This window comes from Pleuronectes platessa, chromosome 5 (assembly GCF_947347685.1).
Source record: "Pleuronectes platessa chromosome 5, fPlePla1.1, whole genome shotgun sequence".
Lineage (NCBI taxonomy): Eukaryota > Metazoa > Chordata > Actinopteri > Pleuronectiformes > Pleuronectidae > Pleuronectes > Pleuronectes platessa.
Window position 1 is genome coordinate 215,001 of NC_070630.1, and position 22,357 is coordinate 237,357.

Below are 22,357 nucleotides of genomic sequence, written 5' to 3' on the forward strand. Positions count from 1 at the left end.
TGTCAACCTCTAACCTGCTCTCTGATTGGACCAGAGCTCTGCCCTGAATCTCATGTCAGCTACGACTATACACACGTGAGGAACATGTAAAAAACACGTGAGAACGCGTGAACACATCTTCATCCCTTCAGAAACGAGACAAACATCATCCACCTTCAAAATCAACTTTATTGTGGGAACACAACTGTTCAGGTGAGGCTGCACACGGTGCAGACACACACCTGTCATCACCTCCAACCTTCTAATTCAAAGACCTTCATCATGTCATCGTCCTCATCTTCATCCTGAGAGCCGTGATGAAGATGAGGAGGACGACAGACCTGAGGGCAGCTCAGACTCGAACACACAAAGATTCAATTATTCTGGACTGTTATAAAATGTGCCCCCCCCTCACCCCCACTCCTGCACTGATAAGGTATAATCAGAGAGGGCGGGGCTAAAGCACAGGTAAACAGAAGAAAGGCACGTGTGTGGCTTACAGGCAGAGAAGCACTGAGAAGGTCAGCGGGCAGCGACACGTTCAATCAACAAAGATAAAGGTAGAGGGGGCGGGGGGGGCGGGTCCTAGGGGCTGGTTTGGTCGTAGAGTACAGGAATGTTTGTTTGGATAAACTTGGGGCGGGAGCACGACGACCCGGCTGATGATGTCGGCGTTTGGGGCTCCTTCATCTGTGGTGGCCCCTCCCCCTGCTGGTGACATCACTCTACATGCCCATCCGGATGCTCTGGATGATCTGAAAAATGGCTGAAAAGCGACAGAGGACATATGTTCAGGTTGAGGTGTGAAGCCCAGACGTGCTCGTGTACTGGTCTGACGGTTCTAAGTGACATGATAAGAACACAGCAGCGCCACCTCCAGGTCACAAGAAGAACAGATGCTGATTTGATGAGTTTGACTTTCCTAAGCAAACTTCAACATTTATTGTAAATAAAATCATAAGGAATTTTATAAACTCACCTGAGCCACACACAACGAAGATGAAGAGAGCGAGAAGCCAAGGCCCCACCCCTTTATCTTCAGTGACGCTCCTCTGAAACACAAATCACATAATTGACTCCAAACCGCCAGATTCACCAGATTCACCAGATTCACCAGATTCACCGGACTGATGGACTCAGCTCTCCACTGAGCAGCATCCACGATCACGTGTTCTACATTCACTGCTCATATCTCACTCTGTTCATTATCTTATTATAGATCGTTTGGTTTCTGACCGAACGTCCTGATCTGATGGTGACGTCACGGATCCTCAGCGGTTAGTGATCAGTGTTCTGTGATTGGTCGTTTGACCAGAGACACAAAGCTGTGATCGATTTCTCTGTTGATCATTGGTTCAGCTTATTGATCAAAGGAGCCTCAGGTGAAGCGGGTCAGACGTTACATTACAAACATCGTTACATTATTAACGTGAGTGGATCGCTTCGAGTAGTTGTTAAACTCACCGTTGACTTGACAACGTTTCCCCGCTGAGTGATGTTCTGACTGTGTTTCTCGTTCGCCATGCGGATCCTCTGTTTGGCCACCATCTTGATTCGGGACTTGAACGATGTTGGGACGGCGCGGTTCGGATCCTGGTGGTTTTTCTGCGGACGCTGACGGACTGAGAGAATCACGATATGTCTACGTACTCAAAAAGCTAAAGCCCCGCCCCCCACATCCGGGAGGAATATACACGTCTGCGAAAAGCTGCTCCCTGTCAAAATAAGACTTCCTGTCTGCCCTTTCAAATTAAATATACCCTCTCCTTGAAACTTCTTTTCACTCTAACGCATGAATCACTCAAAACAAAATAGAACATTCATAAATAACATACAAGTCTCTGGTTTAACTCAGCTGGGTGTCGTCTGCGAAGCATTGGAAGTGTACGTGGCACCTAAAGGAAGCATATTTATATCTGCTCCTTTTAGGCTACATCATCAGATGTTCGGTTCGGTCACACGGTTCGGTCCAAGCACAGAACCCGGAGGAACTCCATCACTAACTTGTGTGTGCATGGAGGAGTCAGTGTTAACATGAACAAACTGAAATCTATGTGGTAAATATGATTGAAACCAGTCTTATGTTCCACTGGTCCCAACATGTGGTTCCAGTCTCTGTAACAGAATCCTATGATCTGTGGTGTCAGATGCTGAACTAAGATCCAACAGGACCAGGACAGACACACGTCCGTCATCTGAGGACATGAGACGCTCGTCAGTAACGGTTAACAGCTGTTTCTGTGATGATTCTAAATCCTGAGATGAAGAGACTTTTCATGTCAGCTCATTAAGAAGAAAAAATGAAAGAAAAGTTATATATTGAATAGTTATATTGTATATCTGACACTTTTCTTCTGTTTTGCTTTTGTTTTGAAACCGGAAGTAGTTTTTCCCTCAGTTGTTCTCAACAAACTTGACTAGCGACTAAACTTGATATTTTAATAAAATAAAATAAAAATTTCTGTCTGAAAATATTTTACGCTATTGTTGATAAATCGTCGCATGTGACGTCACACCGGTGGTATTAATTTATTGCTGTATTTTTGACTGACGTGTCGCAAAGTAGGTATCTGTTTGCTGATGTGGCATTGGAAGACCCGCCTCCTGCTGCTATGACGTATTTCCGGGACAGGATACTTTCTTCTTCCGGTTCTTAGCAACATGGCGCCTCCAGTGCCGCTGTTCGCAGGTGAGCGATAAACCTTCTCTAAATGAGCTGATTGTAAATGTGTTGTGGTCCGAGTGCACACCGGCACGTCGCTGGGTTCGTACCGGAAACACTGAACCTTCAGGCCGCTGCTGAGCCGCTCGTCTCCCGCTCTGCGATCCAGAAGCAACTTTAAACCAAACTTCACTCAATTCTTCCATCACGTGTGTTTTCCAGTAGATTTTAAACGTAAACATACAATTAAAATCATGAAAGTCTTCAGATCAGTTCATGTAATTTAAAAACACACAAAGATAAATCAAGTTTCAAATGTGAAGCTGAACAGAAACACACAGAAACATGATCCTGCAGATGTTTCACTGAATAAAGTGTTTGTACTCATATTTATATATATATATGATATATATATATAAAGTCATATATTCATGTGTATTGTCAGTGCGTGGCTCAGATGGAACGTCTCTGCTCCGTGGTCCTCCTCAGTGTGAGCAGCAGTCATCCTTCCCCAGGTAGAAGCACCAGTCACATCCTCTTCATCATCATCTTCATCACCACAGTGGAACGTCAATCGTGTGTGTGTGTGTGTGTGTGTGTGTGTGTGTGTGTGTGTGTGTGTGTGTGTGTGTGTGTGTGTGTGTGTGTGTGTGTGTGTGTGTGTGTGTGTGTGTGTGTGTGTGTGTGTGTGTGTGTGTGTGTGTGTGCTTCCCTCAGGCACAACAAGTGTGTGACCTTCAGCAGAGACGGGACGTTGTTTGGCTGCTGCAGTGGAGACAGGTAACCATGACATCATCTGTTGTTTGTATCCATGATGATGACGTAACTTCCCTGAAGCTAAACTCTCTCTCTCTCTCTCTCTCTCAGTGTCTCTGTGGTCAAATCTTCAGATGGCTCCATCATGTCGACCTTTGACCTTCCTAAGACGTGTCTGCTGGAGTTTTCTCCTCTTAACAGCGTCCTGGTTACCTGGCAACCATACAGCAGTAAGACACCAACATAGTGAGACAGTAAAGCTTTGACATGTTCCTCAGGTGTTCCTCAAGTGTTCCTCACATGTTCTGCAGGTTCTCCATGTGAGAACAAATGTCTGAGTCTCTGGACATGTTCTGGATCTTCTCCTGCAGCCTCCTGGTAGAATGTGTGTAACATGTCAGAGTGAGTCCATGTGAGGAACCAGCAGGACAATGTGTGGAAGCTTCCCAGTGAGCGAGTGGACGTGTTGATGAGGTTTCTAACACGTGACGTGAAACTGGAAGAACACAAACATCTCAGGATGAAGAAGAGGAGCCGGACACGTAGAAGACGAAGACGTCCACTTGGAAACACGAGGAGATTCCAGATCTTCTGGTGATGAGGGCCGAGCCGGTGTGGAGGAGCTGTAAACAACAACACTGATCTTTCTACAGCAGAGTTCATACGTCATGTCCCGCCTCCTGCAGCTCTACAGGCTCCGCCCCTGCTGCTCTACAGGCTCCGCCCCTGCTGCTCTACAGGCTCCGCCCCTTGCCTGACTGTTCCCACATGTTCCTGTTGGTGTGAACGAGTCAGACCAAACAACCTGCTGCTGCTTCACAAACACCAGCTACACAACATGTCCAGACAATACTTCACACAGATCATGTGTGAAAACAGTTTAAGACAACGAGGCCGCTCACAGTGTAGATGTGTGTGTTACAGAGAGTCAGGACAGTCCCCAGGGGGACGCTAACCTCCAGCTGTGGTCCTTACCGAGTGGTCAGCTGATCAAATCTCTGTATCAGAAGAAGGTCGACTCCTGGTCAGTGTGTGTGTGATCGGACACATATTGAACTCACTTGTCAGCACATTGAGACAAATAAGTGTGTTGGCGGAGCCATGTGCTGACTGTGTGTGTGTGTGTGTGTGTGTGTGTGTGTGTGTGTGTGTGTGTGTGTGTGTGTGTGTGTGTGTGTGTGTGTGTGTGTGTGTGTGTGTGTGTGTGTGTGTGTGTGTGTGTGTGTGTGTGTGTGTGTGTGTGTGTGTGTGTGTGTGTGTGTGTGTGTGTGTGTAGGTGCCCTAGCTGGTCCGAGGATGAGAACATCTGTGTGAGGATCGTTAACAACGAGCTTCACTTCTACGAGAACAACGACTTCAGTAAGACACGGGTCTGAGCAGTTCACTGAAATGTATCAAAGGGAACATTTATTTATTAATTTAAAAGATTGAAATGATAGATTTTTGATTTCAATAATTGAAATGATGTGAAGTCATATCTCCCAGCCCCAGTGAGAGACCACCTTCAACTCTCATCTTCCTGTTAGCTTCCTGTTAGCTGCCAGCGCAGATGTTCGAGTTGTCGTTGTGTAAACTTTTGTTTGTGTTTTCAGACTCCATCGCCAACAAGCTGCACATGCAGAAAGTGTCTGAGTTTGCGTTGTCGCCTGGAGGTCAACCCTGCAAGGTGAGGACCCTCATCAGAGACCGTGTCCCCGGCTCCGTCTGTCCTCTCATGGCTCTGTCCTCTACCCCTGTAGGTGTCTGTCTACGTCCCAGGCAGTAAAGGAGCCCCCTCGTTTGTTCGTCTGTACCAGTACCCGGTACTGGGCGGACCGACTGCGGCTATCGCCAACAAGAGCTTCTTCAAGGCGGACAAAGTGGACATGCAGTGGAACAAGAAAGGTGAGCGGAGGGCCGAGGATCTAACGTGACTCTCTAAAAAACAAGTCCTGACATGAAGATGTTTCCTATGAACGTCTCAGGTTCCGCGGTTCTGGTGACAGCGAGCGTGGAAGTGGACAAATCCGGAGCCTCCTACTATGGGGAGCAGACGCTGCATTACCTCGGTGTGAACGGAGAGACCGCTCTGGTTCAGCTGGGTGAGCTCACCGCTTGTTTCTGACTAAGTCTCAACCATGACGTGACTGAAGTCAGAAGTTGAGTGAAGAACAGAAAACGCTCTGAGGGACATGAAATGTTTACAGACTCTTTTCTTTCTGGTTTGAAACAGCGAAGAACGGTCCGATCTACGATGTGGTGTGGAGTCCGAACTCCGCTGAGTTCTGCGTGGTGTACGGCTTCATGCCGGCCAAAGCCACCGTCTTCAACCTCAAGTGTGACCCTGTGTTCGACTTTGGAACGGGGCCGAGAAATGCCGCCTACTACAGGTGAGGACCCGCCTGCAGGTCCCAGCCGAGTGGATCCACGTCAGATTTTAATCCTGTTTCAGTCCTCAGGGACACATTCTGGTGTTGGCCGGCTTCGGGAACCTGCAGGGTAAGATGGAGGTCTGGGACGTGAAGAAGTACAAACAGGTGAGGAAGAAGCCACGAGTCTTCAGTTTTAAATGATGTAAACTTCACTGCCTTCTAACTTCCATGTGTCCTTTACATTGGCATGTTGTGAAGAAAGACATCCACTAGAGGGCAGCGCAGTGCCCGAGGAGGTTGTGATGAAGTTCCTCTTCGTCTTGTGAACGATGCTGGTCCAACTCATAAAGTTCCTCCTGACTCAGGTCACGACTGTCTCACTGTAGCACACTGCCCCCTCATGATCTCCGGTGGTACTGCTGTGTCTCGGATGAAATGAGCTCAGAGTAGGATCAGAAGGCTTCATCTGTTTCTGTAGGTTCTTCAGATCAGGTGTGACCTTTAACCTTTGAACCAGCTCTGTTGTCCTTCAGGTTGGTTCTGCTGGTTGTGTTGTCGGGGGAGGGACAGGAAGCTGGACGCAGTCTGACCCCTCCCTCTCTTTCCAGGTGTCCAAGCCTCAGGCTGCAGACGCCACCCTGTTCTCCTGGTGTCCTGATGGCGAGCACGTGGTCACGGCGACCTGCTCTCCCCGGCTGCGGGTCAGTAACGGTTATAAGATCTGGCACTACACCGGCTCCGTGCTGCACCGGTGCGACGTGGCGGCCGGGTCCGAGCTGTGGGAGGTTCTGTGGCAGCCGTTCCCTCACGGCAGCTTCCCAGAGCGGCCCGTGAACTACCAGGTGGCGAGCAGCGAGCTGGGGACCACGCAGGCCCCGCCCACTCAGGCGTACCGCCCACCGGCACTGAGACACCTGCCGGCCTCGGCCAGCACCAAACTGGTGAGGAGACCAACAGCTGACCACCAGCGTACATGCTGATTGGTTCTGAAACATCACCTGCAGCTCCTCCCCCTTTACCTTAAACTACTGTTTAACATGAACCTGACTGACATGTACCTGTCTGTCTGACATGAACCTGTCTGACTGACATGAACCTGTCTGTCTGACATGTACCTGTCTGTCCGACATGTGTCTGTCTGTCTGACATGAACCTGTCTGACATGTACCTGTCTGACATGAACCAGTCTGTCTGACATGAACCTGTCTGTCTGACATGAACCTGTCTGACATGTACCTGTCTGACTGACATGAACCTGTCTGACATGTACCTGTCTGAATGACATGAACCTGTCTGACATGTACCTGTCTGTCTGACATGAACCTGTCTGTCTGACATGAACCTGTCTGACATGTACCTGTCTGTCTGACATGAACCTGTCTGATATGTACCTGTCTGACTGACATGAACCAGTCTGACTGACATGAACCTGTCTGTCTGACATGAACCTGTCTGACTGACATGAACCTGTCTGACTGACATGAACCTGTCTGACATGGACCTGTCTGTCTGACATGAACCTGTCTGACATGAACCTGTCTGTCTGACATGAACCTGTCTGTCTGACATGTACCTGTCTGACTGACATGTACCTGTCTGTCTGACATGAACCTGTCTGACATGAACCTGTCTGACATGTACCTGTCTGTCTGACATGTACCTGTCTGTCTGACATGAACCAGTCTGACATGTACCTGTCTGAATGACATGAACCTGTCTGACATGTACCTGTCTGTCTGACATGAACCTGTCTGTCTGACATGAACCTGTCTGACATGTACCTGTCTGTCTGACATGTACCTGTCTGTCTGACATGAACCAGTCTGACATGTACCTGTCTGAATGACATGAACCTGTCTGACATGTACCTGTCTGTCTGACATGAACCTGTCTGTCTGACATGAACCTGTCTGACATGTACCTGTCTGTCTGACATGTACCTGTCTGTCTGACATGAACCAGTATGACATGAACCTGTCTGTCTGACATGAACCTGTGTGACTGACATGTACCTGACTGACCTGATAAATCATCTCCTTTCCTAGCCACTAAATCATCTCCTTTCCTAACCACTAAATTATTTCCTTTCCTAACCACTAAATCACCTCCTTTCCTAATCACCTCCTTTCCTAACCACTATTCCTTGAAGGCAAATGTCATGAGGTCAAGGAAAGATATGAAGGAGTGTCCCATGGACCCGTCTGTGTCACATGGACCCGTCTGTGTCACAGGGACCCGTCTGTGTCACAGGGACCCGTCTGTGTCACATGGACCCGTCTGTGTCACAGGGACCCGTCTGTGTCACATGGACCCGTCTGTGTCACATGGAGCCGTCTGTATCACATGGACCTAACTGTCTCACCTCTCTACCTGTCTGTCAGCACGAGGAGGAGCCTCCTCAGAACATGCGTCCAGGAGAAAAGAACCTTTCTAAATCAGCTCTGAAGAATCAGAAGAAACGAGAAGCAAAGAAAGCAGCGAAACAGGTGAACTGATGAGTCATGACATCTGTTACTTACATACATGTATGTAACATCATGTGTTACATGTATGTAACCATCATGTGATGTATTGATCTCTGAGCAGGAATCAAAGTCTGAGCCTCCACCTGACCCCGCCCCCGTCACCAACAGCCAATCAGAGCCCGGGAGCGGTGACCTGGAGACAGACAAGAAGATGAAGAATTTAAAGAAGGTGAGGAGCAGGACGGGTCACATGACCTGAGGGGCTCGGCCTGTTCTGTGCTGTGATTGGTCAGTTTATGTGTTTCAGAAACTTAAAGCCATCGAGGATCTGAAGGAGCAGCAGACGTCAGGACAAGTCCTGCAGAAGAACCAGGTGATCAGTTAATAACCAATCGACTTCTGTCGGTTAACGACCAATCACATTCCGTGTTCAATGATCAGTGTGAGTGACACACCTCTGGTTTGTTTTGTGCAGCTGGAGAAGATCCAGAAGGAGGAGCAGCTTCTGAAGGAGCTGGAGGAGCTGCAGATCAGCCAGTAGGGGGCGATGCAGGAGCAACAGGGCACGCCTCCAAGTCCCACAATCCATCACTGTCATTAACACGCCTGTTCCTGAACGTTAATATTGATATTTGAGTTTCTCCACCTGACCTCAAGTGAGCAGGGGGTGGGGCTTATCTAAGAAGCGGTGACTGGCTTGATACACTCACATGTCCCTGACCTCATGCCTCTGGAATTCTGGGGAATGTAGTTGAATAAAGTTTGAGATTGAAAGTTTAGCAGGACATTTTGTGTGTCTGTGTGTGTCTGTGTGTGTGTGCTTATTGAGTACAGATGCTGAAGCCTTTGCCGTTGTCACTTTCACAATAAAACCCTGCAGGCTGATTAGAATTTGTATTTCAAGTTCATCTATATTTGATCTATAAGATAAGTTCTGCTCCTGTTTATAAACCAGCCTCGCAGACAGTTATTGGCTGAGCCAGCTGTTACTCAGTGGTGTCTACGATCCTATTGGCTCGTTCTACAACCAGTGTTCGGGTTCGATCGTTCATGTTTCCGGGCGGTTAAAGTGAGCGGGGCTAGTCTGTCCCGCCCCCACGTCTGAAGCGCCACCATCTCCGGGACGTGACGATGAGGATTTCAAACTGAAACTACAGGGCTGGTTACGGCAGATTTACGTCACATTTACGACAGTTTATTAGCTTGACACGAACCAGTGCACACGTAGAGAGAAGAGTAAGTAAACAACTGTTTAACTGGTTTTATATCTGGTTAACTAGTTGGTCATATACATGTGCGTGTGTGTTTGTGTCTCTGCGTGTGTCTGTGAAAGTTGCTGTGTGTTTGTGTCTAGGTTAGTGTGTGTGTCTGTTTGAGTGAGTGTGTTTGTATCTGTGTCTGTCTGCGTGTGTTTATGTGTGTGTCTTTGTGTGTATGTCTGTGTGAATGCGTTTGTTTTTGTGTGTGTTTGTGTGTTTGTGTGTACTGTCAGGCGTGTTGGTTTATCCTAAATAAGAGATGAGCCGGACTGGTCCAATTCAAGTATTTATTGAGACGCAATGAAAGTTGAACAACATGGACAATTATCACAGCCTCGGCTAAATCAGTTAGCAGTAGGTAGTTAATAATGGACCCGAACAGAAGGCTTTGATATAATTATAACAGTAGATTTAATGTGATTGGTTATGAAAGATTGAAGGGGAGTCAACGCGAATCACTCTGGTTGTCCCTCATTGGTCCACAGCTGTAGTCCCCCGCCTCTTGTCACGGAATCCAGGAAGTGACGAGGAGCCGTGCTCCGTCACGCTGCTACTCTCTCTCTCCTGAGCTCGATGAGTAGAACACATGATGTCCTGCTCCTCGGCTGCACGTGCTGTTTGTAGACATTCAAAACAACTTAACCTAACTGTGTCCACCTGACTGGTCCCCAGATGGGACAAGGGACTTATGCTTTAATATCAGAAGTTAGAATTTAGAACAATTGAAATATTCCTTATTAACACTATGCAGCAAGGGTTATTTATAATCATTTGTGTGAAGGCCTTATCTGGCTCAAACTGCTCATGCCCCCCCCCCCCTCCTGTCTTTATTCGTTACGAGTTCAGTCAGACCCACACACCAGATAGAATTTAAATTCCTAACAGTATCTGTTTGTGTGTTTGTGTCTGTCTGTGTGTGTTTGTGTCTGTGAGTGTGTGAATGTGAATTTCTGTTTGTGTATGTGTGTGTCTTTGTGTGTGTTTGTGTCTGTCTGCTTGTGTTTGTATATGTGTGTCTGTGTGAGAGAGTTTGTGTATGGGTGTGTGTCTGTATGTTGTGTTTGTGTCTTTGTGTGTGTGTGTCTGTGTGTAAATCAATTATAATTATTGACGATTGTCACAGGTTGTGGTGATGGACGACGCCCCTTACAGACAGGAGGCGGACTCGTCTGATGTGGTCGGTGTGGGTGTGTGTGACTCCGCCCCCCTGCTGTGGAGGATGGAGGACCTGAAGACGTTGAGGAGGCGTGGCCTGGTGGGGGCGCTGCTGGGCTCACTGCCCCGGACGCCCCGACAGAACGGACGCCTGGGACGACCCCTCCGACTGCTGCCCGAGGAGGAGAGACAGCTGAGTGAGCAGCACGCCGCCGCCGCGCTACCCTCCGCTAACCAGGTCAGTCAACCAGGTCAGTCAACCAGGTCAGTTAACCTGCTGGTAACCAGGTCAGTTAACCAGGTCAGTTAACAGGACAGTTAAACAGGTCAGTTAACCTGCTGGTAACCAGGTCAGTTAACCAGGTCAGTTAACAGGACAGTTAACCTGCTGCTAACCAGGTCAGTCAACCAGGTCAGTTAACCAGGTCAGTTAACCTGCTGGTAACCAGGTCAGTCAACCAGGTCAGTCAACCAGGTCAGTTAACCAGGTCAGTCAACCAGGTCAGTTAACCTGCTGGTAACCAGGTCAGTCAACCAGGTCAGTTAACCTGCTGGTAACCAGGTCAGTCAACCAGGTCAGTCAACCAGGTCAGTTAACCTGCTGGTAACCAGGTCAGTTAACCAGGTCAGTTAACAGGACAGTTAAACAGGTCAGTTAACCTGCTGGTAACCAGGTCAGTTAACCAGGTCAGTTAACCTGCTGGTAACCAGGTCAGTCAACCAGGTCAGTCAACCAGGTCAGTTAACCTGCTGGTAACCAGGTCAGTTAACCAGGTCAGTCAACCAGGTCAGTCAACCAGGTCAGTCAACCAGGTCAGTTAACCTGCTGGTAACCAGGTCAGTCAACCAGGTCAGTTAACAGGACAGTTAACCTGCTGGTAACCAGGTCAGTTAACCAGGTCAGTTAACAGGACAGTTAAACAGGTCAGTTAACCAGGTCAGTTAACCTGCTGGTAACCAGGTCAGTTAACCAGGTCAGTCAACCAGGTCAGTTAACCTGCTGGTAACCAGGTCAGTTAACCAGGTCAGTCAACCAGGTCAGTTAACAGGACAGTTAACCTGCTGGTAACCAGGTCAGTTAACCAGGTCAGTTAACAGGACAGTTAAACAGGTCAGTTAACCAGGTCAGTTAACCTGCTGGTAACCAGGTCAGTTAACCAGGTCAGTCAACCAGGTCAGTTAACCTGCTGGTAACCAGGTCAGTCAACCAGGTCAGTCAACCAGGTCAGTCAACCAGGTCAGTTAACCAGGTCAGTTAACAGGACAGTTAAAAAGGTCAGTTAACCAGGTCAGTTAACCTGCTGGTAACCAGGTCAGTTAACCAGGTCAGTTAACCAGGTCAGTCAACCAGGTGAGTTAACAGCACAGTTAAACAGGTCAGTTAACCTGCTGGTAACCAGGTCAGTTAACCAGGTCAGTCAACCAGGTCAGTTAACCAGGTCAGTTAACCTGCTGGTAACCAGGTCAGTCAACCAGGTCAGTTAACCAGGTCAGTTAACAGGACAGTTAAACAGGTCAGTTAACCAGGTCAGTTAACCTGCTGGTAACCAGGTCAGTCAACCAGGTCAGTTAACCAGGTCAGTTAACAGGACAGTTAACCAGGTCAGTTAACCTGCTGGTAACCAGGTCAGTTAACCAGGTCAGTTAACCTGCTGGTAACCAGGTCAGTTAACCAGGTCAGTCAACCAGGTCAGTTAACAGCACAGTTAAACAGGTCAGTTAACCAGGTCAGTCAACCAGGTCAGTTAACCAGGTCAGTCAACCAGGTCAGTTAACCAGGTCAGTTAACCTGCTGGTAACCAGGTCAGTTAACAGGACAGTTAACCTGCTGGTAACCAGGTCAGTTAACCAGGTCAGTTAACAGGACAGTTAAACAGGTCAGTTAACCTGCTGGTAACCAGGTCAGTTAACCAGGTCAGTTAACCAGGTCAGTTAACCAGGTCAGTCAACCAGGCCAGTTAACCTGCTGGTAACCAGGTCAGTCAACCAGGTCAGTTAACCAGGTCAGTCAACCAGGTCAGTTAACCTGCTGGTAACCAGGTCAGTCAACCAGGTCAGTTAACCAGGTCGGTTAACCTGCTGGTAAGCAGGTCAGTCAACCAGGTCAGTTAACCTGCTGGTAACCATGTCAGTCAACCAGGTCAGTCAACCAGGTCAGTTAACCAAGTCAGTTAACCTGCTGGTAACCAGGTCAGTCAATCAGCTCAGTTAACCTGCTGGTAACCAGGTCAGTTAACCAGGTCAGTTAACCTGCTGGTAACCAGGTCAGTCAACCAGGTCAGTCAACCAGGTCAGTTAACCAAGTCAGTTAACCTGCTGGTAACCAGGTCAGTTAACCAGGTCAGTTAACCAGGTCAGTTAACCTGCTGGTAACCAGGTCAGTTAACCAAGTCAGTTAACCTGCTGATAACCAGGTCAGTTAACCAGGTCAGTTAACCTGCTGGTAACCAGGTCAGTCAACCAGGTCAGTTAACCTGCTGGTAACCAGGTCAGTCAACCAGGTCAGTTAACCTGCTGGTAACCAGGTCAGTCAACCAGGTCAGTAAACCAGGTCAGTTAACCTGCTGGTAACCAGGTCAGTTAACCAGGTCAGTTAACCAGACAGTTAAACAGGTCAGTTAACCTGCTGGTAACCAGGTCATTCAACCAGGTCATTCAACCAGGTCAGTTAACCAGGTCAGTTAACCTGCTGGTAACCAGGTCAGTCAACCTGCTGGTAACCAGGTCAGTTAACCCGCTGCTAACCAGGTCAGTTAACCAGGTCAGTTAACAGGACAGTTAACCAGGTCAGTTAACCTGCTGGTAACCAGGTCAGTTAACCAGGTCAGTTAACCTGCTGGTAACCAGGTCAGTTAACCACGTCAGTTAACCAGGTCACTCAACCAGGTCAGTTAACCAGGTCAGTTAACCTGCTGGTAACCAGGTCAGTCAACCAGGTCACTTAACCAGGTCAGTTAACCAGGTCAGTCAACCAGGTCAGTTAACCAGGACAGTTAAACAGGTCAGTCAACCTGGTCAGTTAACTGGGTCAGTTACCAGGTCAGTTAACCTGCTGGTAACCAGGTCAGTCAACCAGGTCAGTTAACCAGGACAGTCAACCAGGTCAGTTAACCAGGTCAGTCAACCAGGTCAGTCAACCAGGTCAGTCAACTAGGTCAGTTAACCAGGACACATAACCCGGACAGTCAACCAGGTCAGTCAACCAGGTCAGTCAACCAGTTCAGTTAACCAGGTCAGTTACCAGGTCAGTTAACCTGCTGGTAACCAGGTCAGTCAACCAGGTCAGTTAACCAGGACAGTTACCAGGTCAGTTAACCTGCTGGTAACCAGGTCAGTCAACCAGGTCAGTTAACCAGGACAGTCAACCAGGTCAGTTAACCAGGTCAGTTAACCTGCTGGTAACCAGGTCAGTCAACCAGGTCAGTTAACCAGGTCAGTTAACCAGGTCACTCAACCAGGTCAGTTAACCAGGTCAGTTAACCTGCTGGTAACAAGGTCAGTTAACCAGGTCAGTTAACCTGCTGGTAACCAGGTCAGTCAACCAGGTCAGTTAACCACGTCAGTTAACCAGGTCACTCAACCAGGTCAGTTAACCAGGTCAGTTAACCTGCTGGTAACCACGTCAGTTAACCTGCTGGTAACCAGGTCAGTCAACCTGCTGGTAACCAGGTCAGTTAACCCGCTGCTAACCAGGTCAGTTAACCAGGTCAGTTAACAGGACAGTTAACCAGGTCAGTTAACCTGCTGGTAACCAGGTCAGTTAACCAGGTCAGTTAACCTGCTGGTAACCAGGTCAGTCAACCAGGTCAGTTAACCACGTCAGTTAACCAGGTCACTCAACCAGGTCAGTTAACCAGGTCAGTTAACCTGCTGGTAACCAGGTCAGTCAACCAGGTCACTTAACCAGGTCAGTTAACCAGGTCAGTCAACCAGGTCAGTTAACCAGGACAGTTAAACAGGTCAGTCAACCTGGTCAGTTAACTGGGTCAGTTACCAGGTCAGTTAACCTGCTGGTAACCAGGTCAGTCAACCAGGTCAGTTAACCAGGACAGTCAACCAGGTGAGTTAACCGGGTCAGTTACCAGGTCAGTTAACCTGCTGGTAACCAGGACAGTCAACCAGGACAGTCAACCAGGTCAGTCAACCAGGTCAGTCAACCAGTTCAGTTACCAGGTCAGTTAACCTGCTGGTAACCAGGTCAGTCAACCAGGTCAGTTAACCAGGACAGTCAACCAGGTCAGTTAACCAGGTCAGTTAACCTGCTGGTAACCATCAGAGTGTTGGTCTCCGTGTCAGCAGGATGGAGGAGGGGCGGAGCAGCACGAGGAGGAGCGGAGGCGGAGCTACGAGGTGCAGAGTGTTGTCGCTCTGGAGGAGAGGAAGTCCGCTCTGCTCCGAGCAATGACCTCATCACACACAGGTGAGCGTTAGCATGAGGACGTGCCACCTGATGCAGGTCAGATCCTGATCTTCTGGTTCTGGATCCTCAGATTCAGCCTCTGGTCCTGGGACCTCGGACGAGGCCCTGCGGCGCCGCCTGGACGCCCTGGACCAGAGCTTCACCTTCCCTCCGGCGGCGCTGGCGGTCCAGCTGAGCACGTCGAGGGCGGGCTTGACCCACTGCCCAGTGGACCGGGCCGTCCTGCAGGCTGACTGGCCAATCAGGGCGCAGCCTGACACGAGCGGGGACATCAGGTACCAGGTGTTCAAAGACTTAAGGGGGCGGGGCTTCTACCTGACCTCAGCAGGGAAGTTCGGAGGCGACTTCCTCGTTTATCCAGGTCAGATTCTGTCTTTAAATTGTCTTGAGGGACGACGTGTTAGGAGACGATGTTGCCTTGACCACACCCTCTTCCTCTGGTCCTGACCTCAGGTGACCCTCTGCGTTACCACGCCCACTTCATCGCCGTCTGTCTGTCTCTGGATGAGTCGGTGTGCGTGCTGGACGTCCTCGCCGTGGCTCGTCTGGGATCCAACGTGAAGAAGACGGTGCTGCTGTGCTCGCCGGGGACGGACGGAGCGGTGCGGTACACGTCGTTACAGTGGAGCGGGATGGTGTGAAGACCTGGATCTGGATCAGATCAGATCTGGATCAGATCAGATCCAGATCCACGTCAGCAGCAAGTTACAGGTGGGACAGGAAGGGATTCGGACTCCGAGTGTGTCCAGCAGGGGGCACCTGCCGTGTTCACGACATTTGATTTCATATTGATGACATCATGACAATGAATCCTGTTATTGATTCTGAAAGTTTCATCGACGCAGCTTCAGTTTCTCAATCGAGTGTTTGAGGTTATTTCCTTTTGAAGTTTTTCAATAAATGATAATAAAGATAAAATTTACTGACAGCTTGTTGTGTGTGTGTGTGTGTGTGTGTGTGTGTGTGTGTGTGTGTGTGTGTGTGTGTGTGTGTGTGTGTGTGTGTGTGTGTGTGTGTGTGTGTGTGTGTGTGTGTGTGTGTAAAAACCACAGGACTCAATCAATCACATGTTATTTATCTCAGATGTTCCTCTGTTCTTAACTCAACACGAGTCAAATAGAAAGTTAGTGACCAGTGAATGAAGCTCAGTCCCATGTGAGGATCCTCTCCCAGGACACACACAGGTGCTGATGGAACTGAACACAACAACACAACAACAGGATTCACTACATGAGAAGAACCAGTTTGTAACTTCATGTTTAAAGTGTTTCTACATCACGTCAGATGGAGATGTGACCATGAACGTGAAATGACAGCAGCTCCAGACTCGCTCCCAGCGTCTGTCAGTTCATTACATGGACGACGCCTCCCAGTGGTGGGAGTGGGTATCTGACAAGAAAACAGAGGATGGGTCAGAGTGAGGGGGCGGGACCATGCACAAAGCAGACGCAGTATGATTGGTCCTCACCGACGATGAGCCGGGATGCCTTCGAGCAGCTGGAACAGATGTTCCATCCTCCAATCAGAGAGCAGCAAGAGGTTCAGGCCAAACACAACGAGTGACTGTTGTTTATCGCACAAACCCACACTGAATCATGGGGGTCTTCAGCATACTCCCCACCTACACACAACAGACACAACATATTCAACACAACAAACACCCAACAGACCCACAATAGACACACAACAGACACACAACAGAAACCATCCTGTCAACAGGGGTCCAAGATGAAAGATGTTTTTCTTCTTCAGTTTATCCGCCAGTTTCATATTTGGTCCATGTCTTATCTGCTAATATGACCTATACTGAAGCCAACCACCAGGGGGCGATTACTTGGAACGATTTCGGGAAGCCATCATGTCGTCCATCTTTATTTACAGTCTGGTCAGGTGATCGACGTCTTCTGATGAAAATCTTGTCAACAAACGCAGAAAGAGGAATTTGTAAAATTATAAAAACTCTTCAAACCCACAGATCTGGAATCATCTCTAGATATAACCGCACAGTGGTTTTTCTAGTATCAAATCATTAACCCCAGCTGATCCAGGTTTTATATCATTTATTCTCTTTGCTGCTAATGAAGATTAATTAAGAAACGTTACGGACACGTGAGCGTGTTGATTGAAGTTGTTTCATCTGACGATCATGCTGTACGTGTGTGTTCATGTGATGCAGCATGTTTACATGTTCCTCTGCTAAGACATCATGTGTCCTCACCTGTCCTAACCCTAACCCTAACCCAAAGAGGCTCTTTCATGGCCTGCCCAGGGACGACAGATCCAATGAGTCATATTTATGATATGTATATGTTCTGTCCCCGTCACATGAAGGAGTGTCCTTGTCTCTTGTCTCTGAGCTTCAGGTGCTGATGTCTCTCTGTGTGAAGACAGCAGCCGTCTCCAGCTGCTCTGACACAATGCGTGGTCAGGTGACCTCGGTCAGCTGGGACATGACTGCAGGAGTAGACTCAAACAAGTTTTGACCGTGAAATATACGTGACATTCACGTGGAGATGATGGAAAGTGATGACGTCAGTGATCAGAGATAAAGTGACATTGGGACCAGTTTGGAGTTAAGGCGTGCCACTCTTCCATAGTGGATCGTTTGAACGTTTTTTCTGAACTGAGCTGGAAAGGAAAATAAAATCCATCACTTCACTGTAATCAGCCTCGTGGGTTCATTTAACATCAGGTTACAGCGGGTCGGGGTCGATGTTTGGACACGAGTCAGCTGTGAGAAGTTACTCCTCAGACAAGTGGCCATCTTACTGGAACTTAGTGGAACAGCCACTACAAGTAGTACTAGTAGTACTACTAGTACTACTACTTCTAATATTTCTGAGCTGCCACTGCTACTAGTAGTTGTAGCATCAGTCTCCAGTGTTTTCTGATGAACTAACTGATCCTGAATCAGTTGAGCTGACGACGCTGAGAAACTGAATCCTGTGAAACGCACGTCATTACATCTGGTCAAGTTTTAAAAAGTTACAGTTGTTGGAATTAGTTTGAATATATCGTTCACGTCAGAAAGTTAGAGAACACGTGTCGCAGTGTATTCATACTCACTGGTCCCCCCACACGCATGTGCACATAGTACACACACTTTAATATCCCCTACATCGTTCAGTCATGTTCTTCTTCAACGCCAAAAGCATCACGTGCCTTTTTCTGCGTCTGATTGGTTAGTACTCTTGCCTCTGTGGTGAGGTGTGGTGATTGGTTAGTCAGGACAAGAATATCAGAGTAAACCAATCAGAGGCAGACGTCTTCAGCTGCTCTTCACCTCCGGATGAACAGAACTCAGTGAAACACACGAAATCAGGAGGAAGAAGAAAATTCAACCGTGAGTCAGACGGAAGCTCCGCCCCACGCCCCCCCACCCCGTCACACATTCTGTCTCTTGTATAAACATCAGAAGTGACATTTTTTGTTATATATATGTAAATAACCATAACCCTATTATTTATGACATTTCCAAAATATATTATGTATAATATCTGCAAACTGTACACACACACACTCATGCTGTCACAAACTCACACACGCACACAAGCTAACACGTACGCGCACACACACACACACACACGCACACAAGCTAACACGTACGCACACACACACACACACACACACACACACACACACACACACACACACACACTCACACACTCCTGTCCCCACAGAGAGGAGTTTGTATTGAAGCGGCGCTGAAGAGAAAGTTTTGAGAAGAAGTTCTAACGTGACAGTAACAGTTGAGTTTTTACAGTGCATGTTGAAGGAGGTCTCTCTCTGGACTTTAAACAACCACGTGACCCCGGCCCCCTGCTGGTCACACAAGGAGCCACGTCCTCCTCACACCTGATCGTTTGATTGGCTCCTGATGCCCTGGAGAACACAGACCATCTGTCCCCAACATACATTTATTTATTTCACAGGATGAAGCTCCTTGAAGGATCAAAGTATTAAAGTAGGTTCTCCTCCACTAACCCTCCCAGTACATCAGTACCAGTAAGTGAAGCAGCTGCAGTCTGTGGGACTGGGAGCCCTTTACTGGTCAGGTTCATCCTCTGAGGAGAATCTAGATCTTCAGAAACTCCTCAGAGGAGCTCTGAGGATCTCGTGGGTCTCTGAAGACCCTGGTCCTCCTCAGGGACTCGATCCACACCAGCTCCACAGACCCTCTGAGAACATGATTTTATTTAAAAGTCAGACAATCAACATAATCAGATATGATCAATAATTCTATGTGATCATCTTTATTAAAGAAGTTATTTCTATAGTCACATGGTATCACAGGAGAATATGAATATTAATGATCGTGTTCAGGTTCATCACTTTATTTAAGATCCTCCTCCTGTTAAAGTCTGCTCTGATTGGTCAACAGCTTCCATCCTGTGGAACTGCCTGGTTCCGTTCGGGGGCGTGTGCGTTTACATCATACACACCTTACGAGGACATGGGGGGGGGGGGGGGGGGGGTGGAAGAGCCAACATCTCGTTCTAGCTACGACACCTGAAAGACGAATCAGACAAACTGAGGACCTGTGGTGGTGGTGGTGGGGGGGGGGGGGGGGGGGGTGGCCTACTGTGACGTTTCTATTGGATGTGTCTCTATCTTCATGTGGACTCATACAGACTCTGGATCAGTTTCTGGTTTTCTTAAGCCTCCGTCAGTACATGAGGTCCGCCCCCCCGCTGCCGTCCGACTCTTTGGTTTCCCTGAAGGGGAACTGGCCCCCCGCCAGTCGGATGAGCAGGAAGTTGATTCCGTGCAGGAGGAAGACGAGGAAGAAGAGCCAGAAGCACCAGTCGTAGCTCTCGCTGTGCGTCTGGAACACGAAGTGGACCTCGTTGAAGTTTGAGATCCGATCAGAGAGATGGTAAAGTTTCACCTCCGAGGCAAAGAGGGTCATCACCAGGCCGCTGCTCACACCTGCAGAGAGGAGGCAGCGTCAGTCCACCTGACCCCTGACCTCAGTGCTGACCCCTGACCTCAGTCCTGACCCCTGACCTCAGTCCTGACCCCTGACTTCAGTCCTGACCCCTGACCTCAGTGCTGACCCCTGACCTCAGTCCTGACTCCTGATCTCAGTGCTGACCCCTGACCTCAGTCCTGACCCCTGACCTCAGTGCTGACCCCTGACCTCAGTCCTGACTCCTGATCTCAGTCCTGACCCCTGACCGCAGTCCTGACCCCTGACCTCAGTGCTGACCCCTGACCGCAGTCCTGACCCCTGACCTCAGTGCTGACTCCTGATCTCAGTCCTGACCCCTGACCACAGTGCTGACCCCTGACCTCAGTCCTGACCCCTGACCTCAGTCCTGACCCCTGAACTCAGTCCTGACTCCTGACCTCAGTCCTGACCCCTGACCTCAGTGCTGACCCCTGACCTCAGTCCTGACCCCTGACCTCAGTCCTGACTCCTGACCGCAGTCCTGACCCCTGACCTCAGTCCTGACTCCTGACCGCAGTCCTGACCCCTGAACTCAGTCCTGACCCCTGACCTCAGTCCTGACTCCTGACCTCAGTCCTGCCCCCTGACCTCAGTCCTGACCCCTTGACCTCAGTCCTGACTCCTGACCCCCGACCTCAGTCCTGAACTCTGACCTTAGTCCTGACTACTGTTCTGAACTCTGAACTCAGTCCTGACTCCCGACCTCAGTCCTGACTCCTGACCCCCGACCTCAGTCCTGACTCCTGACCCCCGACCTCAGTCCTGACCTCTGACCTCAGTCCTGACCTCAGTCCTGACTCCTGACCCCCGACCTCAGTCCTGACCTCTGACCTCAGTCCTGACCTCAGTCCTGACTCCTGACCCCCGACCTCAGTCCTGACTCCTGACCCCTGACCTCAGTCCTGACCCCTGACCTCAGTCCTCCAGCAGGTGCCGTTCTAAGCAGCATCTGCTAGAGACGCTGGTGGAAAGTAATAAAAGTCCAAACACACCTGAAACACTTTCAAAGTTTTAAACTAAACTGTGTCAGTGTGGGCGGAGCCTCAGTTAGGTGGAAGTGATGTGTTTCTTACAGCAGATGAAGGTCCACAGGTAAAGTCCCATGGGGCCTTGCAGCATCTCGTAGGGTCGTCCAAAGGCGTTGACAAAGAAGAAGCCGGTGGCCACGGAGGAGAAGAGGATGACCACGCCACAGAAGAAGATGATGGTGACGTGGAGCGCTGTGGGGACGACGCTCTGCAGCTCTGGAAAGACTGAGACAGGAAGTGAGACAGGAAGTGAGACAGGAAGTGAGACAGGAAGTGAGACGGACGGGTGAAACTGAAGAAGACGTCTCCTCAGCAGCACCGTGACATCATCAGAAGCTTCACGTTCCCACCTCCTCTGAACATCCTGTAAACTGAAACACTTGAATCCACTTCATCTGAGCGGTTTACAGTGCACAGAGGGTTTTTTACAGTGTACAGTCCTGAGGACAGAGCAGCTTTGTCTCCTCCTCCAATCAGCTGAGACCTCCTCACTGAGGAGACCTGGTCTGACCCGGCAGCCTCACAGTCCTGGACCTGGATCCGGATCGGACTCACTGATAAACTGTTTGTTTTTAGAACAAGTACAAACATCACGGAAAACAGCAAAGGATCAAAGTACTGGAAATAGATTATTGGCAATAAATATAAACAAAACTATATATTGATAATTATCAATGAAGTGAACAGTGACGTCAGACGACATGTGACTAATGAATGAGCAGGTGAGTTGAGGTGAGGAGCAGATCCAGGATCAGGGACTCACAGTAGAAGCGGGACGCCCGCCCCCCCAGGCCGCACTGCTTCAGCCGCTGTCCGGTGAACAGTCCGTAGCTCAGCTCTCCCAGGAACTTGTCCAGTTCGGGTCCGGTCGCGTTCACCAGCTCGGCCCCGGTTCGGCACAGCGCGGTCCCGCGGATCCACAGAGGAAGACCCGTCACCACAGCCGCCGTGAGCGCGCAGCACAGACCGAGGACACCGGAGACCGAGAAGAAGACCCGTCTGTTACCGGAGGACATGATGGAGGGAGAGGGGGGAGGAGAGAGAGAGAGGGGGGGGGGGGGGGGGGATCTCTTGTACAACAGAGATGACGTCCAGGTCACCATGGTAACAAGGGGTTAAATTACGGTAGGGGGGGGGTGACATCATTGTGATGTTCTAGTTCAGGGGTTTTCAACCGGGGGTCCGCGGCTCCCTGGTGGTCCGCGACGGCATTGCAGGGGGTCCGCGAAATTTGCTTTGATATTTCAACACATTTCAGACACTTGAATATCGTGAAAAATTTTTAAAATAAGAAAAATATGTCTAAAATATTATAAAGGTGATGAGGGGAA

At 49.2% G+C, this 22,357-nt stretch overlaps 4 protein-coding genes across 5 annotated transcripts; 2 read left to right on the forward strand and 2 right to left on the reverse strand.

Moving 5' to 3' along the window:
- Nucleotides 1-150: 150 nt before the first annotated feature.
- LOC128440540 (stress-associated endoplasmic reticulum protein 1) lies at nt 151-1,653 on the reverse strand. The gene is made up of 3 exons (XM_053423286.1): nt 1,444-1,653; nt 959-1,031; nt 151-745 (listed from the first exon to the last, which is right to left on the reverse strand). The coding sequence occupies exons 1-3, from the start codon at nt 1,525-1,527 to the stop codon at nt 705-707; spliced, it is 198 nt and encodes a 65-aa protein (XP_053279261.1). The 5' UTR covers nt 1,528-1,653; the 3' UTR covers nt 151-704.
- A 932-nt stretch (nt 1,654-2,585) lies between these two features.
- Nucleotides 2,586-8,992, forward strand: eif2a (eukaryotic translation initiation factor 2A). The gene is made up of 16 exons (XM_053423252.1): nt 2,586-2,668; nt 3,087-3,156; nt 3,359-3,421; nt 3,509-3,627; nt 4,322-4,421; nt 4,674-4,756; nt 4,990-5,063; nt 5,137-5,281; nt 5,362-5,478; nt 5,610-5,766; nt 5,829-5,913; nt 6,357-6,689; nt 8,130-8,234; nt 8,335-8,442; nt 8,521-8,586; nt 8,689-8,992. Exons 1-16 carry the CDS (start codon nt 2,641-2,643, stop codon nt 8,752-8,754), a joined length of 1,719 nt encoding a protein of 572 aa, XP_053279227.1. The 5' UTR covers nt 2,586-2,640; the 3' UTR covers nt 8,755-8,992.
- Nucleotides 8,993-9,308: 316 nt separating this feature from the next.
- Nucleotides 9,309-15,969, forward strand: tsen34 (TSEN34 tRNA splicing endonuclease subunit). Of its 2 annotated transcripts, none has more exons than XM_053423271.1 (5): nt 9,309-9,449; nt 10,596-10,865; nt 14,927-15,047; nt 15,118-15,408; nt 15,501-15,969. In XM_053423271.1, the coding sequence occupies exons 2-5, from the start codon at nt 10,605-10,607 to the stop codon at nt 15,686-15,688; spliced, it is 861 nt and encodes a 286-aa protein (XP_053279246.1). In that variant the 5' UTR covers nt 9,309-9,449; nt 10,596-10,604; the 3' UTR covers nt 15,689-15,969. The 2 variants fall into 2 exon arrangements, with proteins under 2 accessions (XP_053279246.1, XP_053279245.1); XM_053423270.1 differs by lacking the exon at nt 9,309-9,449 and adding an exon at nt 9,460-9,755.
- A 3,660-nt stretch (nt 15,970-19,629) lies between these two features.
- Nucleotides 19,630-22,042, reverse strand: clrn1 (clarin 1). The gene is made up of 3 exons (XM_053423272.1): nt 21,790-22,042; nt 21,072-21,251; nt 19,630-19,976 (listed from the first exon to the last, which is right to left on the reverse strand). Exons 1-3 carry the CDS (start codon nt 22,040-22,042, stop codon nt 19,714-19,716), a joined length of 696 nt encoding a protein of 231 aa, XP_053279247.1. The 3' UTR covers nt 19,630-19,713.
- Between the last annotated feature and the right edge of the window lie 315 nt (nt 22,043-22,357).

Excerpts from the sequence above, each read along its gene's own strand:
- clrn1 (XM_053423272.1), bottom strand. The coding sequence starts at position 22,042 with ATGTCCTCCGGTAACAGACGGGTCTTCTTCTCGGTCTCCGGTGTCCTC. Across the intron at positions 21,252-21,789 it reads GCGGGCGTCCCGCTTCTACT|TCTTTCCAGAGCTGCAGAGC; the intron begins GTGAGTCCCTGA and ends TTCCTGTCTCAG. Across the intron at positions 19,977-21,071 it reads CCTGTGGACCTTCATCTGCT|GTGTGAGCAGCGGCCTGGTG; the intron begins GTAAGAAACACA and ends TCCTCTCTGCAG.
- LOC128440540 (XM_053423286.1), bottom strand. The coding sequence starts at position 1,527 with ATGGTGGCCAAACAGAGGATCCGCATGGCGAACGAGAAACACAGTCAG. Across the intron at positions 1,032-1,443 it reads GAAACGTTGTCAAGTCAACG|AGGAGCGTCACTGAAGATAA; the intron begins GTGAGTTTAACA and ends TTTGTGTTTCAG. Across the intron at positions 746-958 it reads CTTCGTTGTGTGTGGCTCAG|CCATTTTTCAGATCATCCAG; the intron begins GTGAGTTTATAA and ends GTCGCTTTTCAG.
- eif2a (XM_053423252.1), top strand. The coding sequence starts at position 2,641 with ATGGCGCCTCCAGTGCCGCTGTTCGCAG. Across the intron at positions 3,157-3,358 it reads CAGCAGTCATCCTTCCCCAG|GCACAACAAGTGTGTGACCT; the intron begins GTAGAAGCACCA and ends TGCTTCCCTCAG. Across the intron at positions 5,282-5,361 it reads CATGCAGTGGAACAAGAAAG|GTTCCGCGGTTCTGGTGACA; the intron begins GTGAGCGGAGGG and ends TGAACGTCTCAG.
- tsen34 (XM_053423270.1), top strand. The coding sequence starts at position 9,732 with ATGAGCCGGACTGGTCCAATTCAA. Across the intron at positions 15,048-15,117 it reads AATGACCTCATCACACACAG|ATTCAGCCTCTGGTCCTGGG; the intron begins GTGAGCGTTAGC and ends CTGGATCCTCAG. Across the intron at positions 15,409-15,500 it reads CGACTTCCTCGTTTATCCAG|GTGACCCTCTGCGTTACCAC; the intron begins GTCAGATTCTGT and ends TCCTGACCTCAG.